The sequence below is a fragment of the Asparagus officinalis genome, chromosome 4, assembly GCF_001876935.1.
Source record: "Asparagus officinalis chromosome 4, Aspof.V1, whole genome shotgun sequence".
NCBI lineage: Eukaryota > Viridiplantae > Streptophyta > Magnoliopsida > Asparagales > Asparagaceae > Asparagus > Asparagus officinalis.
The window spans coordinates 107,519,912-107,535,830 of NC_033797.1; the positions used below are offsets into that span (position 1 = coordinate 107,519,912).

The 15,919-nt window shown below is 37.0% G+C and overlaps 1 protein-coding gene across 3 annotated transcripts in view; it reads left to right on the forward strand.

The window, feature by feature from the left end:
• The window catches only part of LOC109837949 (CLP protease regulatory subunit CLPX3, mitochondrial-like), an 18,225-nt gene continuing 4,488 nt past the window's right edge, over positions 2,183 to 15,919 (forward strand). Inside the window, exons 1-8 of one of the 3 annotated variants that reach the window (XM_020406339.1) lie at positions 2,183 to 2,431; positions 5,482 to 5,543; positions 5,746 to 5,843; positions 5,989 to 6,068; positions 7,417 to 7,467; positions 10,384 to 10,458; positions 10,539 to 10,616; positions 11,416 to 11,472. In XM_020406339.1, the coding sequence (XP_020261928.1) occupies positions 2,252 to 2,431; positions 5,482 to 5,543; positions 5,746 to 5,843; positions 5,989 to 6,068; positions 7,417 to 7,467; positions 10,384 to 10,458; positions 10,539 to 10,616; positions 11,416 to 11,472 (681 nt within the window). In that variant the 5' untranslated portion in view covers positions 2,183 to 2,251. Of the gene's footprint in view, positions 2,432 to 5,481; positions 5,583 to 5,745; positions 5,844 to 5,988; positions 6,069 to 7,416; positions 7,468 to 10,383; positions 10,459 to 10,538; positions 10,617 to 11,415; positions 11,473 to 15,919 lie in introns of all 3 variants that reach the window. The other 2 variants (XM_020406341.1, XM_020406340.1) reach the window with 2 other exon arrangements.

Consider the following 15,919-nt stretch of genomic DNA (forward strand, 5'->3'; position numbering starts at 1 on the left):
CGCCTCATCTAGAAGTGTAAACATGTTAGCAGTTTGCTCATTGCTTGCTTCGGATATTTGATACGATAATGTGTATTTTTTGTTGTTTACCTATTAGTATGAGCGTACTAATTTTGGTCTTTTTTCCAGGTATGTTTTTATGAACTGGTTGAGAAGAGTTAGAACATGATGTATTCATTGAAGATCTACCTACCACCAATCTTATGTATGAAGAACCGCGGTTCCTTTCGAAGGAAACCCATGGAGATGTTTATTATGTTGCAACACAAGAGCCTTGACAAGCTTGCTGATGCAGCTAAAGTAGTTAGGGGAAACAACACTGAAGAAAGTGAAATGATATTTGGAACATTATCTGTATTGAAGATGTCTTCTTTTTTTAATATTATGTTAGTCTGTATACTTATAACATAAGTATGCATGTGTACTGAGGATATATGAGTATTCAGATTAATATGATTCATCATGTATCAGATATTTTTATTTTGGAAGCATGTTATAAGGGTCACCAGTGGTTATATGTCTATGAAATGTGTTTCGGATCTTGTATTTTGTATCAAATGTGTACATTCATAGCTCATGGTATTGTTCTATTCCAAAACTAGTGCTATATGATAATTTTGCGATATTTGGTTGATGTGCAACATTTATATATGTCTCATGTGTAGGTTCAGCGATATCAAATGTCATGTTTTATGTATAAGAGTTGACGTTGTTACATAGAAAAGGTGTTATATTATATTCGCCTACGTTATGTGTCGTGTGACCAATTATCCACCGCGACGGGGGGTCCTCGCGCAATTTTGAAGCTTTTGGGCAAAGTATAGCACCTTATGAGAAAGTATAGCACCTTTTGACCAAAGTATAGTACTTTATTGCAAAGTATAACACTTTATTAACAAAGTATAGCACCTTATTGGAAAAGTATAGCACCTTATACTTTCTGGAAATTCTGCAGCTTAAGTGCCTAAAATCAAATCGGTTTTTTTCGTCGCGACGAAACCACTCGACGACCTACATCACGTGTTATTGACCAATCATCCACCACGACGGGGGGTCCTCGTGCAATTTTGAAGCTTCTGGGTAAAGTATAGCACCTTATGGGAAAGTATAGCACCTTTTGGCCAAAGTATAGCACTATATTACAAAGTATAGCACTTTATTGACAAAGTATAACACCTTATTGGCAAAGTATAGCATCTTATGTGAATAAAAATCATTGTATTTTTTTTATCCGTTCCTCGCGAAATTCTATGACGTCCATCCCCACTCCATTGACGGTTATCCAAGTCAGCACGAAGAAAACGAAGTCCGCCAAGTCATAACACCATCTAGCGACAATCAAGGAGGCAGACCAAGCTCATTAATTAAACGGTTCATAATCGAACCACCCCCCCCCACAAAGCACTCACTAATCTCAATCCCTCCCACGACAAACTCGGATTCTCGTTCGGCGCTACCTTATCCCGTAATTTACCACAATCCCTCCCTTCTTTGCCTCCTCTCCCAATTTGCACCGCTCAGATGCACGCCATCTGCAAAGTACACTCTTACTGTGGCGGCCCGCACGTTTTGCGGTGGATCTTATTAAAGCGACATTCCTTCACAGTTAACCGCCCACACTCTTTGCTGAATCGTCTCTCCTCCTCTCTCCATCGCCCCTCAGCCTCCTGACCCATCTTCTTCTTCTTCTCTCTTGAATTCAATTCATTCATTAATGCCGCCATGTCTCGGGATTCTTCAAACTCCATTAGGACTGCGTAAGAGCGATTCTTGGCGCCTCAAAAAAGCTGTCTGCACCGCTCGATCTACACGCCAGAACGCACAACCGGCCATCCTCCGTCCACTCCTGCCGGCTCCCTCCCACCACGACCACACCTCGCACGCGGCCGCCGTAAGTCCGATTCTTCCGGAGGCGGAGGCTCGCGTGACCCCGAATAGCCGCCGATTGAAGGCCGAATCGCAACTGCGCCTCGCTGTTTCGAAGAGCATGGACCTCGTGGGCCTCCCTCACCCCCACATCTGCTGATACAACCTCTGGCCCTAATGCAAAACCTAGCTCTGACGCTCTTCAAGCCCAGCAAGGCTGTCGCCTCTCGAGGAACGTTTCGTTGAGATCGGTGAGGAAGGACAATCCTGGATTTTGGGGGGAGGCGTTGAAGCTCGGGCGAGCCGCCGCAAGGACTGCCGATGCTGGCCGGCGGTGCCGGGCGCACAGAACAGCAATGGGCTGACGGTGAAGCTGGAGGATGGGATGGTTGGGGTGGCGAGCATGAAGGTGGTGAAGGTGAGGAGGGGAGGGAATGGGGGCAACGGGAAGGAGGGGATTGAGAGTTGGGGCGGTGGGGCGAATTTGGGGAAGAATTTGCCGACGCCGAAGGAGATTGTTAAGGGGCTGGACAAGTTTGTCATTGGACAGGACAGAGCAAAGAAGGTACCTTTCCCCCCTTCAACTGACAGGGTTAGATTACTGAACTTGCCCTCCTTGTATAAAATGGCTTGAGAAAGGTTGGATTGGGAATTATTGGGAATGTGCAAGCTATTCATTTACTAGTTTGTTATCCGTGCAATGTTTGGAAATTTGAGAGAGTTGATTGGGTGGTTGGGGATTTGGAAAAGAGGGAAGAGATGGGATTGGAGGTGAAGTGGCATATGGAAGGAGGGCCCTCGTCCATGGTATTAAATGAGCACCAAAGGGACATTAACCCTTGGATCGTTGGACTTTGAAACTCATGCATGGATCAAAAGGTTGGGATGCCTTTGATGTACATTTAATACCGTGGATCAGGTATGAGAGGATTAGTGTCAGATCCCCGACTAATTTACCCATTCAAACCAAACACTTGTTAATTTTTTTGATAGTGTTGATGTAGAGGTGATGTTGCATGCCATACAAAAGCTAAAAGATGGTATAAAGTAGATCGGAGGGATAATGTTTCCAAAATAACAATAGTAATAATGATGTAATAATGAAGACCTTTTTCGTTATTAGTCCCCAAAATCATTATATTTTGAATTAGTCCCTCAAAATCTTTAAATGTTTGAAATTAGTCCCTCAAATCTTCAAGTTTTGAAATAAATCTCCCCAAATATGTTCAAGTGTTTTGAAACTAGTCCCCCATATCTTTCAACCTGGTGCTAATTAGAGAGACTAATTTTAAAAGAATTGAAAGATATGGCAGATTAATTTTAAAATGTGAAGATTTGGGGGAAGCAATTTCAAAACACTTAAATATTTGTGAGACTAATTTCTAAATATGAATATTTGGAGGACTAATTTCAAAATATGAAGGATTCGGAGAACTAATATTGAAAAAATTCAAACAACTCTTAATTTTCATTTCAACAAATATAGTCATAGTATATATTTTTAGTTTTAGAGGAATCTATGTTAGTTTTTTTTTTCTTCATTGAATTTTTCGTTGTTCGGCATGTTGGGAGGAAGATAGCTATATTATCTATCTATATATTTAGTTTAAAAGGATTTTTTTTACTAAGTTTGTTCAAGGGGAATTTTTTTCCATCACATTAGGTTTAATTTTGAGCCTAGTAGAGGATGAGTAAGGAAATACCTTTTCTTTGTAGGTTGGTTTGACTGTTTCAACATTAGTTTCCTAAATTTCAATCGTCCATTGTGGTTATTGTTTTAGGAACCAATTATGCCATATGAAATAATTAACTTTTGGGCATATAAAACAATTGACTCTTTTCCCGTTTGATTGGTAAAATCAATGATCAAATAATTTGTCTTATTATTTGTTGCAAATCTAAGTTACATGTATGGGTGTGGGTGCATGTACGAGTATGGGCATTTGACACGTCAAATTTGTAAAATGTAGGTTATAGGGACACGACTGAAACTCATGGGATATAATCATAGTTTTGGGCTATATATGTAAATGACTCTTTAAACTTGTAGTTTTTAAGGCTGAAATGAACTCGACCCTTATCTAACAAGTTATAAAAATGGATGCGAGATGTAGGATATATATCAAAGAAGTGTATGATGAGCGTTTTAAATTAAACATGCGTTTTATAATTGAGTACAAGTCTAAATAAATATGCATATATTCAAGGAGTGTCCAAGCAGGTATGGGTATGAGTGTGACATGTGTTAGGTATGGGTACTGCTCCATATTGGAACTACCCAGGTTGGGGTTAGGTTAGTTGTTAAGGGAACCTCCTCTTTCCGATTTGTAAGTTAGGCTAGTGAAACTCGACCTTCATTGAGATTGTGTGAGAACTTTTTTGAAAGGCCACGTTGGATTTTAAGTTGCAAATTATTCAAAATATATATGGTTAACTATAAGGAAATCCATGCTCTATCGTCTGATTGGCAACACCTTGAGGTCTTTCTTTATATTGTTGTCATTCAATTGCAGAAATGTGCTAAGAGGCGTATTATTACAGAAAAGATATAAGCTTACCTTATTTATAAGCTTTAGCTCTCATTTATTGTTAATCTATTGTGTGGTAATCATGATCTTCTATTGTGAGCTTGTTTCATCCCATTATTAGGCTCTCATGTTGACTTTTGATAGTTCTGTTTTACTGAAAAGTACCATTTTTTGGCCATCTATACATTAAATCCTCTCTATTTGATTTTTTCCTCACCATCTAAATTTCAGCCTGTGGAATTTATATAGAATCTATTTGTAAATTCCTTCTTCTATAGGGAAAAAGAACTTACTATCTTTGAGATCTGAAGTCACAATGCTGCTTTCATACTTTAGCTAGAACTTGTGAGCTTTGATGTTTTTTTGAAATGCCACGTTGGATTTTGAAGTTGCAAATTATTCAAAATATATATGGTTAACTATAAGGAAATCCATGCTCTATCGTCTGATCGGCAACACCTTGAGGTCTTTCTTTATATTGTTGTTATTTAATTGCAGAAATGTGCTAAGAGGCGTATTATTACAGAAAAGATATAAGTTTTCCTTATTTATAAGCTTTACCTCACATTTATTGCTAATCTATTGTGTGGTAATCATGAGCTTCTATTGTGAGCTTGTTTCATCCCATTATTAGGCTCTCATGTTGATTTTTGATAGTTCTGTTTTACTGAAAAGTACCATTTTTTGGCCATCTATACATTAAATCCTCTTTATTTGATTTTTTCCTCACCATCTAGATTTCAGCCTGTGGAATTTATATAGAATCTATTTGTATATTCCTTCTTCTATAGAAAAAAAGAACTTACTATCTTTGAGATCTGAAGCCACAATGCTGCTTTCATACTTTAGCTAGAACTTGTGAGCTTTGATGTTTACAGTGATCATATCTATACTCACTGTTAATCATTGATGTTCGGTAGTGAAAACTAAAAACATTGCATCATATATTCCTGCTTTTGTCTCGTAATGTTATTTCTATTCCTAACGTCCTTGGTCTTTTCTGAGTGATATAAGGACTCAACTCTTCAGCATATCTTTTATTCTTTTGAATCTTATCTTAGCTATTGCACTGAAACTGTTGTTGCAGGTGCTATCTGTGGCTGTTTACAATCATTACAAGAGAATCTACCATGCATCCTTACAGAAAGGGTTAGTTTGCGTATGACCCTTCTATCTACTCGGTTTTGTGTAAGTTTCTGGTGTGGGTTGTCCTCTTATTGATTTTATTGACATTTAAATGTTGAAGGAATTATATAAATCTTGGTACATGCAATTCTAGGTTTTCAGAACTTCTATTTTCATAGTTGGATCTGTTTCTAATTAATTGAATCTATGCTGATTCAATATTCAGGTTAGCAGATGATGCAGGTCAATTTTCTCAAAGCAAAGACAATGAGAATGTTGAGCTAGAGAAAAGTAATGTACTCCTGATGGGTCCAACTGGCTCAGGTACAATGCTTGCATTTTGATTTTAAATATTGATAGGTTGCTGCTACCTTGCCATGGATGACATTTTTGTATTTCATCCTCTCTGGAAATTTGTTACATTGGAGTTCTAACTTTTACTAGTTTCCATTTTTATCTGTAAGGACAGGGAAAACATTAATTGCGAAGACATTGGCTCGCTTCGTGAATGTGCCATTTGTTATTGCAGATGCAACAACTTTAACTCAGGCAAGTCCATATAAATGATTTCTAGGATGCCTTCTTACATATAAATAGATATGATTTTCCAAACATTTAAAGTTTTCTATCTTTATTTCATTGGGGTTTTTGGATATTAGTCCCTCAAATCATTCATATTTTGAACTTAGTCCCTTAAATCTTCATATTTTGAAGTTAGTCCCCTAAATCTTTTAGTATTTTAGAATAAGTCCCACAATTCTTTCATTTTTGAAATTAGTCCCCCAAATATGTTATGCATTTTGAAATTACACCCCAAAATATGTCAAATGTTCTGAAATTTGTGCCTTAAAATTTCTAAACACTTTAAAGGGGTTAGGGGGACTAATTTCAAACTATGAAGATCTGTAGGACTAATTTCAAAATAATGAGTGACTAATATCAAAATATGAAGATTTTGGGGATTAATATTGCAAAAATCCTATTTCATTTTGGTGGATCCATGGAGTTTATCTGGTGACAAGTGATTCAGTTGTTGACAAGTAACCTTTCTACAGCTTGCCACTGTATGCCTGGTGGTGGAAATGAACTAAATAATCAGCAACTAGTTCATCAATTGTTTGTCTAATTATTCGGTTACATTTGATTTGATAGTTCATTTAATGTTAAACAAATAATTTTTAGTTGATTCTTAAACGAATAGAATTTAACCAGATGCATATTCGATTCATTTGATTATTAATTACTCATTTACGCGTTGCATTTTCGTCCTATAAATTAAATCAGTACAAACTCCATTCATCTTTTTTTGCACATCCTACCCGAGGGCTGGAAGTTGATCAGATAAATTTTCAAATATTAACGAATTATATTTTACTTTCAGTTTTGTACTAATTTTGAGATGCTTAAAGAGTCTGAAATTGATTTTTCAAATAAATCTTTATAATATTCATAAACTATAAATTATAAATTATTGAATAAATATACTTTAATATTAAATAAAAGTTTTCTGAATATTCGAAGAACTAAATCGTATTCAAAGAAGTTCAGAAAAAGGATATTTGAATATGGATTCAAATTTAACATTTTAAACAAATGCAAACACCTTTGTACTCGATTTGATTTGTTTCCAGTGGTATGCACACATGCTTTTGGTCCTTCAATAGATTTGATCTTAGGGTGTCATGTCGCTACCTCAAGGTTGGTCTTTTTCTCAAATAAATAAAACGAAAGAAAGATTTGCATCCAGTGTGCTAGAATTCACAAAAAAATGATCTGAATTTGTTTGATATGTCTATTTTTCTTTTCCTTTTTCCTTATTGCCAGTCTGAGTTCAGTCTTTCCCTTTTTCATTTGGCCTGGCTATGCTTACTAATAATAGAAGGTGAATATCATGCAGGCGGGGTATGTTGGAGAAGATGTTGAGTCAATATTGCACAAGTTGCTTTTGGTATGATTTCCAAAATTCCTGTACATATTCACTGGCTGATTTCCTGTTGTTGGTTAAATATTGTTATCTGAGTGATGGCTTTACATCATGAGATGTACTTTACATAATAAACTCTAGTGTGCATATTTCTCTCGACTATAATTAACAAGAAAACATTTTCCTGTTAATTAGTTACTACCATTCCCAAACTAAAGCAAATAATGTTTAGCGAGGTTTAGAATTCCAGATGAAGGCACATATAAAGGATTCCCATGGAAAAGCAACCATGTTGCTGAGGTTTGAACCAGCACATCCGAATCACCTTGTTCTCTGTTACCATGCAATCATGCATACAACCAATTTTCCTTACCGATTAAGCTGATGGATTATGGACTAACAACATACATTAAGTAAACACTATGCATATCAAAGAAAGTTCATACTTCTAGATTTTCTACAAGTTTAGTGACTTTATCTGAAACTCAAATTCTTTGAGTTGATGGATTATGGACTAACAATATATTAAACAAACTCTAAGCATGCGAGACAAAGTTTATGCTTTTAGATTTTTTTACAAATTTAGTGACTTCAGCAGAAATTTACGTTCTTAGACTTTCTTCTTATTTGATCAATGTTTGAAAAATCTTTTTTTAAACTTGTTTTGAAACTCGCTTCAAAACTTTTTGAAGGGTAAACGCTTTAAAACTCAAGAGTGGAGCTATTTATTCCTTGAAGCTTATGCCTCATCGCTTAAAGCATAACTGAAGTGTGCTTTTCACGCTTAATAAAGCGCTTCTCTTTTGAGGCACACACTCTAGACAAGATAGGAAGACATAAAATGATTTTTGCTAACATTAAATTGCATCTATGTATCTTCACTATGACCATGTGGGTATAAATAAGATACATATGCTGTGGATGTAGCTTATTTTATTGTGATTTGCATCTATACTTCACGTATTTAATTCTTATTTACTAATTGGGACATGAATGTATCTATTATCTATTTGTAAATTATTATATCACAATACATTATATGTTCATAATTTTATAGATTTTAACATAAATGCTTAAACTCACGAGGCTTACGCCTCGTGCTTTTGAAGCTTACGCCTCGCTTCAATAAAGGGTCTTAACACTTCGCCTTGTGCTTCCGCTTTTTAAAAGTTGGATTTGATAGCTCAACTTTTGTACTGCTTACTGTCTCGATGAGTATATATCATGCATGATCTGAAACTATCTTCTTGACCCCCTTACTGTCAACTGCTTCTTATCATTTATGGCAATACCCTCTATTGTGACATTTCTTTGACCCCTTCCTTCCATCTGCTTTAAAGAATCTCAAAGTTGAAATTTTTAGCTCAAGATGTAAAAAGTTGTTATCATGAAGATCTTTTAGTCTTCCAATGTTAGAAAGAAAAAAATAAAATAAAATCCTGCAAATCGTTATGGCTCATTCTGCCTTCATTCCTTTATTTTTGGGTAATTTTTGTGGCTTGGCCAGCATCCTGTTCCTTTCATCCTGAAAAAGTTCTTGTATTACAAAAGATAAAGATAAAGATGATTTTTTTCCTTTTTTTCATTATGGTTTTGGTTCTTGGTAACCTCTGTGTTGGATATTTTTAGTCTCATTACTCGTTTTAGACAGTTAAGAATAGACTTTTTCGGCAAGTTCAATCTAAGGTGACAAAAATGCCTCAAGAGTGGTTCATCCAAATGTTCACAAACCTGTGACAATTCATCTTCCTTGCAAACTAAGGATCTCTTTTTGAACGATGACATTTGTAGATGCTTCATATTGAGGATGGAGAAAAGGAAAGTTAACAAAGTAGTTCTACCAGATGGTTCACATATCCAATTATGCTGTAGGAAGTGCTGACATATATTTGAGATGTTAACTTGCTGATAAGAAGCTCAATCCTGCGCACTGTTCTTGCTTCTTGAGTACCTACTAAGACTAGATTTCTGTGGGGACCTCACAATTAGAAATTGCTACTAGTGGGGGCGTTGCATGACTGATTTTGTATATGGGGAATGATATAATGTTGGCCGTGACCTGAGGATAAGGCTTGAAATAAGGAAGTTTCAAATTGCTGAGCTACCTGATTTAGGCGTGCCCAATAGTCATAGGTCTGCACTGCCCATTTGTTGAGTTTTTGTGAGACATTCTGTAACTTTCAGTTTCAAAGAGCACTATAAAGAATTTTCAGAGATAACTTATTGGATTATTTTTCTTTGAATGAATAGATTTGTAGGGTAGATTTGATGACACTACATTAATCCCTTCAAGTAGTAATCTATGTTGACACTTTGTTGTGGTCTTAGGAGATGAAACCATTATAAGCATATTTTATGCTATCCTCTGGTGTAAGTTGGGGAAAATTGTGATGCATTATGGTATTAACATTCAACAGTTGTATTCTTCTTAAAGCCTGTCAAGACTAACAAGGATTAGAAGAACACAGATATGAATCATATGATATGGTGATAGCATGGCAATCTTTTGTTAGAATGGGTAAAGGCTTAGATAAACAGTTTGAGCACTAGGACATTTTCCCTGGGAAGATCATATTGAATTTTTAAAAGGAAATGATTGATCTTCCAAAGCTGTGCTTTTATTACAGTTGGAATTTTGAATCTTAACCAGCTCGTCATATATTTGATTAAGCAATGCATCGAGGTTTTTCTTCTTTAGGATTAAGTTTATGTAAGATAAATACTAATATTACTTGCCTGCAATAAAAAATAATATGAATATTACTTCTTGCATCACCCTCCTTTATGTCAATGCCATTTTATATTTCTTCAAAACATTCCTTGTATCTTATCTTTAAATGTTGTTGGATGTATTTTCATGTGTAATCTTATTCTTCTGGTTTTGCTAATCGATTGAAATGTTTATTAGTCAACTTTCACTGCTTTCATCATATATTCTAGGCTGCTGAGTTCAATGTGCAAGCAGCTCAACAAGGCATGGTGTACATTGATGAAGTTGACAAGATAACTAAAAAGGTTTCATAATATTAGTTACATGTGTCGTCAAATATTGACATTTCAAATAAGCATCAACCATTAACACTTGGCACTTTCAGGCAGAAAGCCTAAACATTAGCAGAGATGTGTCTGGTGAGGGTGTACAACAGGCATTACTGAAGATGCTTGAAGGAACTGTGAGTCATGAGTCCTCTTTACTTTTTTTCTTAATATTTAAATATTTATTTTAGTTGAAACAAGAAAGAATTTAAGGGGTTTGCAGCTCGAATGTTCAAGACAATGTTTTTAGTCCAGACATGACAGGATGGTTTCATACCTACACGTGATATTTTATTATTTTGTTAAATATCTACTGCATATTAGGATGCCAAAGTATGTGGTAGTTTTCATATTATTTTTGCTTATTACCTTAACCAATTAACTGAAATTTGAATGGGATGAAGTTCCCATTTAGTCAGCACTGAAATAGGAAATGCAGAAGCCATGATTTAAACTTGTATTAGCGGACCACAGAAATCTGGTATAAAAACTTTGTTGTTGTTGTTGTTGTTGTTGTTCTAAACTTGAATTCTGTATGATATATATGACCAATTCTAGAAGAACTTTTAGTAAACCTTTTACTAAACGTTTTACAGTTTTGAGTCTTAATCTCCCTAAATTCCTATAATTATTTTCTTTGGTCTGAACTGTATGTTGAGGATTTTATTACATCCAGTGGTAACTGACTACAAAGTTATCCATAAGCAAAACTTTGAGCTCTAAGTTTGCTTGCTCATGTGAGTTACTGGAGGCTTTTCTAATTTTTCTTGACCCAAGAATATTCATATTGTTATTCTTCTTTCATTTTTAAGACGAAACAACAGAAGTGGCATATCAAAGTTTCAGAGGGTAAAATTGTTACAAGACAGTTTGTTCTGTGTGGGACTCTCAAACAGATATCTGCTGTGAAGTTTAATCTCTATCTTACTTTTACAGATAGTCACAATTCCTGAGAAGGGAGGTCGGAAGCATGGACGTGGTGACAGTGTACAGGTAATATTGTACTACATATTAGAAAGGTTTTATATTTTATAAAATATTGCGATTTCGTACTCTTCGGGAAACTTTAAGCTTGATCTCTGTTTGTTTATTAAGTCATACTATTTGCTAAGTGTTCTATGTTAATTAATTCTTCATTGTTTTGTTAACTCATGGATAATCATGTCGTACTGTTTCCTTTTGTATGAAGTTTTGAACTACCCCCACCACACCTCCCAACCAAAAAAAACCTCTCTCTATTTCCTTCCTTTTCTATAAGCCTAAGACAGTAAGACAAGAATTTGTTATCCTTATTATGTTGTATTTGTAGGTTACTACACAAGTGTTATTTCTATAGGTTCAAAATAACTTTAAATTATGCAAGTATTGAGATTACTTTGAATTTTGGTTACTTGCCTTCGTATACTCAATTTAAATAGCGTTTATAGTGAAAACCATCATGCTACCAAAAATTTGTATATCTCCCGTTACACTTGATTCAAGAAATATCTCTATGAAAGAAATGTTATCCCACAACAAAGAATTCCTCCATCCCCTCTCTAATTCTGCAATAATTACTACAGAACTGCTACTGAGCGTTGCACCGTTGATGAACTGGTTTTATCTCAACCCTACACTATATCATCCTTTAGTGGATCTGATTCTTATTTGTGTATGCTCAACTCCAATTCACGCGATGTTATATTAGCGTCTATAAATATACTTTTCAAAATGCTATGGGCTTATAGCATTTCTTTAGGGAGCGTTTGGATACCATGGTGTTTTTGCTGTTTTCGTTTTTTTTTCCAAAAAAAAACAATGAAACGCGTTTGGCAACCGGGGCGTTTTTTTGACTTGTTCCTTTACAAAAATCAAACACTTTTCTCAAAACACCAAAAATGTGTTTTGAGATTCTGTTTTTTTCATCTAAGCCGCCGCCGCTCGCTGCCGCGGCGCCACCGCCACCCGCGCTCGCGTTGCCCGCGTCGGCCGCCGCCACACCGATACGCGCCGTCAGTGGTGCCGCCACCACGCAGCTCCGTGCCACTGCTGCCACTCACCGCGTCCGCCGGACTGCGCCGTGCTGTCGCCCGTGCATCTGCCGGCGCGTCGCACCCTAGCCGGCCCGCCCAACGTGAGCACGCGCAGGCCGCCGCTTCGCCCGCGGCCCGTCGGCCGTTCGCGCCGCCACGACCGCGTCTCGCTCAGCCCGCCGCCGCGCCCACTCTGCTCCGCGCCGGTCCGTGCCGCCGTCGCCGCAGACCGCGGGCCGGGCGCCGGACGCCGCCGCCGTCGCCGCCGCCTGCCGGCTAGCGGACCGCGGTCGCCGCTGCCCCGCGTGACGTCCCCGCCCGTGCCCGCCGCCGCACCGTATGGCAGCTGGGCGCCGCCACGCCGCGACCGCCTCCGCGTCGTCGTCGCCTAGCATAGGCGCGCAGCCTCGCGCCAGCACGCGTCGCGACCACGCCACACGCTTACCGCCGTCATTGCGGGGCAACGGCAGCCCTTCGGCCTCGCACGCGCGCACCGCGCCCCGCCAGTCGGCCGACACCGCAGACCAAATCGCCCATACCTAGCGATGCGGTATAATAATAGTAACTAACAATGGTGTTTTCGAAACACTTAAAAAAAACTACTTGACATAGTGTTTTTCTAAAAAACACTACAAAAAAATCGCCTTGGTATCCAAACACTATTTTGTTTTTTTGTGAGTTTTATGTTGCCCTGTTTTCGTTAAGCATTTTTTTATTGCCAGCTTTTTGCAACTATGTATCTACTCGTATATTCAGTGTCGATAGATCTCCATTTGATCTCACATGCCCTAAAGTTGGCAATACACATTTGATAAATGTTCTAAGACTGCAAGCACAACACTCAGCTTCTCTTCCTAAAAGATTTAGTTTATTGAATCTATCAGCTGCAAGATAGTTTCATGTGTATACTAATGTTATGCAAGGTTTTAAATGTCGGTTATCGGGGATTTATCGGACGGTCAAAATCCTTATCGGATAGCGGAAATCGGGGATATATCGAGGATAAGTAGTATTTATTGGAGTAATATACTAGCAAATAATAAACAAACATAAGCTTGAAAAAAAATATAATGTTAGTCAAAATGGAATAATAAACAAGAAAATAATAAGATAACATCAAGAATGAAGAACCATCTACGCATCTACATAATTATTGTTTAATTATGAGATTTATAAACTAACTTACTAAGTTGATATTTAGTAGTTATGAACCATTATCAATATCCATAAACAAACATAAGCTAATCACTAATCAACCAAGTTCCAAAAGCATCAAATAGTTCATAATTTGTAAACATTTAAAGAACAAATCCAAAAGAAAGTAAAAGCTCCCAATTCCTACTTATCGGCCGATAAAGCCGATATTTAGAGCCTACTTATCGGCCGATAAGTGCCTTTATCGCCGATAAACCGCAAAAAATGATAACCGATTAAAAATTCTACTTATCCTAACGGAAAGCTCCCAAATCCAATAACTTGGCGATAATATCGGATTATCGGCCGATATTTAAAACCATGATGTTATGTAACTCAGATATGGAGCACTACGGCTTTTATTGTTGATCTGAGAACGGTTTATTGATAACAATTCAATATGCAAGTAAAGTGCAGATTGCCAAATTCTATGTAACTGTATGTGATTAGTTTATGAGAAACTGTCGAACTTGAATTAAGGTCTATTTCCTTACATTACAAACCTTGTTGTAGCTATATAATAAGAGTTAAACCTTGTTATAATTGTACCTATAATAAGAAATGAACATAATTTTAATGTTACAGATGGTAATGAGATACATATCCACTTTTGCAGTCACCTGATGGTTACTATAAATGACCTGATAACTTCTAAATTTCTGCCCGAGCTTATAAGAAACCATAACCTGCATGCATGACAGGTACATATTTGTGAGGTGATTTAGTTGTGCTAGAAATGGTACCCTTTAAATATAAAAGGCAGTCCATCTATGAAATGCATACAAGCTACTTACAAGTAAAGAAAGTGGCTGCATCAGCTTCATCATTGGGCACATTATGTTTAGATTTCACGAAAAAATAAATTTACAATCAGCTATAAGCCTGATCCACTTTCCTTAGGTGAATCCTTCTGAGAAAACTATGAGAAAACTATGGATGCGAGGTGTTTGCACAGATCTTGTTGCTGCTAATTTTGTTTTCCACACTTTTAACTCATGAAAGATAGGAAGACGCTAAATTTTTCAATACTAAAACTAAAAGTGAGGTTATAAGGGGCTAGATGAATGATTTGCTATATGCAATTACTTTCGAATCTAAGAATAGAGAAAGCTGAAGTACCCAAAAAAAGCTCATTCTCAAAGAGCAATACTCGAGTCATTATATTTTAATATCATTTGCTCAGACTTACCTGACCAGATGGGCTTGAACAAACACTTGAATCACTCATTCCCTTGATCAACCAAAATAAACGATGACTCATTATTGCAAGGGTTGAGGGTGAGGGAAAGCAGATTAAACTGAAGAAAGTTGGACTATAACCTATTTCCATTCAACTAGTATGCAGGTAATGTGCTGTCTGTGATTCCACAACCTCTCATCAAATCTGTGTAGTTGTATATAGTAGAGCTACTTAGCAAAAAGAGGCCTTAATGGCTTCTTAGCAAAACAATAACATGAAATTTATATGCACATCTGCATAATGGTTTAAAACAGTTGGCTTGTAAAAACAACTGAACTGAAAATGCACAGTGACTTCTTTTCCTTGATGGGACGGCTGCATGCTCTGATTCTCGAGTAAGGAGTGGTGTCTATAAATGACCAGGCGGTCCAGGCTTATGTTTTTTTGGGATAAATAATTTGTTTTATCTGTTGTTGTCATAGATGCGCAATTCCCTGGTCTCCTCCTCGAACCGTCGAACAGTTCATGCGAGCGACTCCCGGGTACATTTACAAACCGATTCCCTCCAGTACATGAATTGGTTCCCCAAAATTAGCGTACTGCTTACTAAGTATGAGGGGGCCAAAGTTGATTTACAAGTCTGTTTTCATGCACGTGCACTTGGATATGTTTTGATAATATATTGAAAGTATTTTTTCACTAAGTGGAAGTTATCCAAAGTTAATAATTAATTCTAGATTATTCTTTAACTGATGTTGCTAAGAAGATTTTGTCCTGGACTATTAGTAGCTCTTCAGCTGAGAGAAATTAGAGTACTTATTCCTACATACATAGTGTGAAAAGGAATAGATTGAGCAGTGGAAAGGCGGATAAGTTAGTATTCATCCATTCAAATATTCGTCTCCTGCCATGATTTTGTAAGAATTACAAAGTTGGTCCATATAAATGATGAGATATGGATTCTAATAATGATAACTTAGAGGACTCTTCAAGTAAGTTGGAGGAGCGTAGATGGAATTGTTTAGGCTTGGAATTAGCAGAAGATGCACTTGAT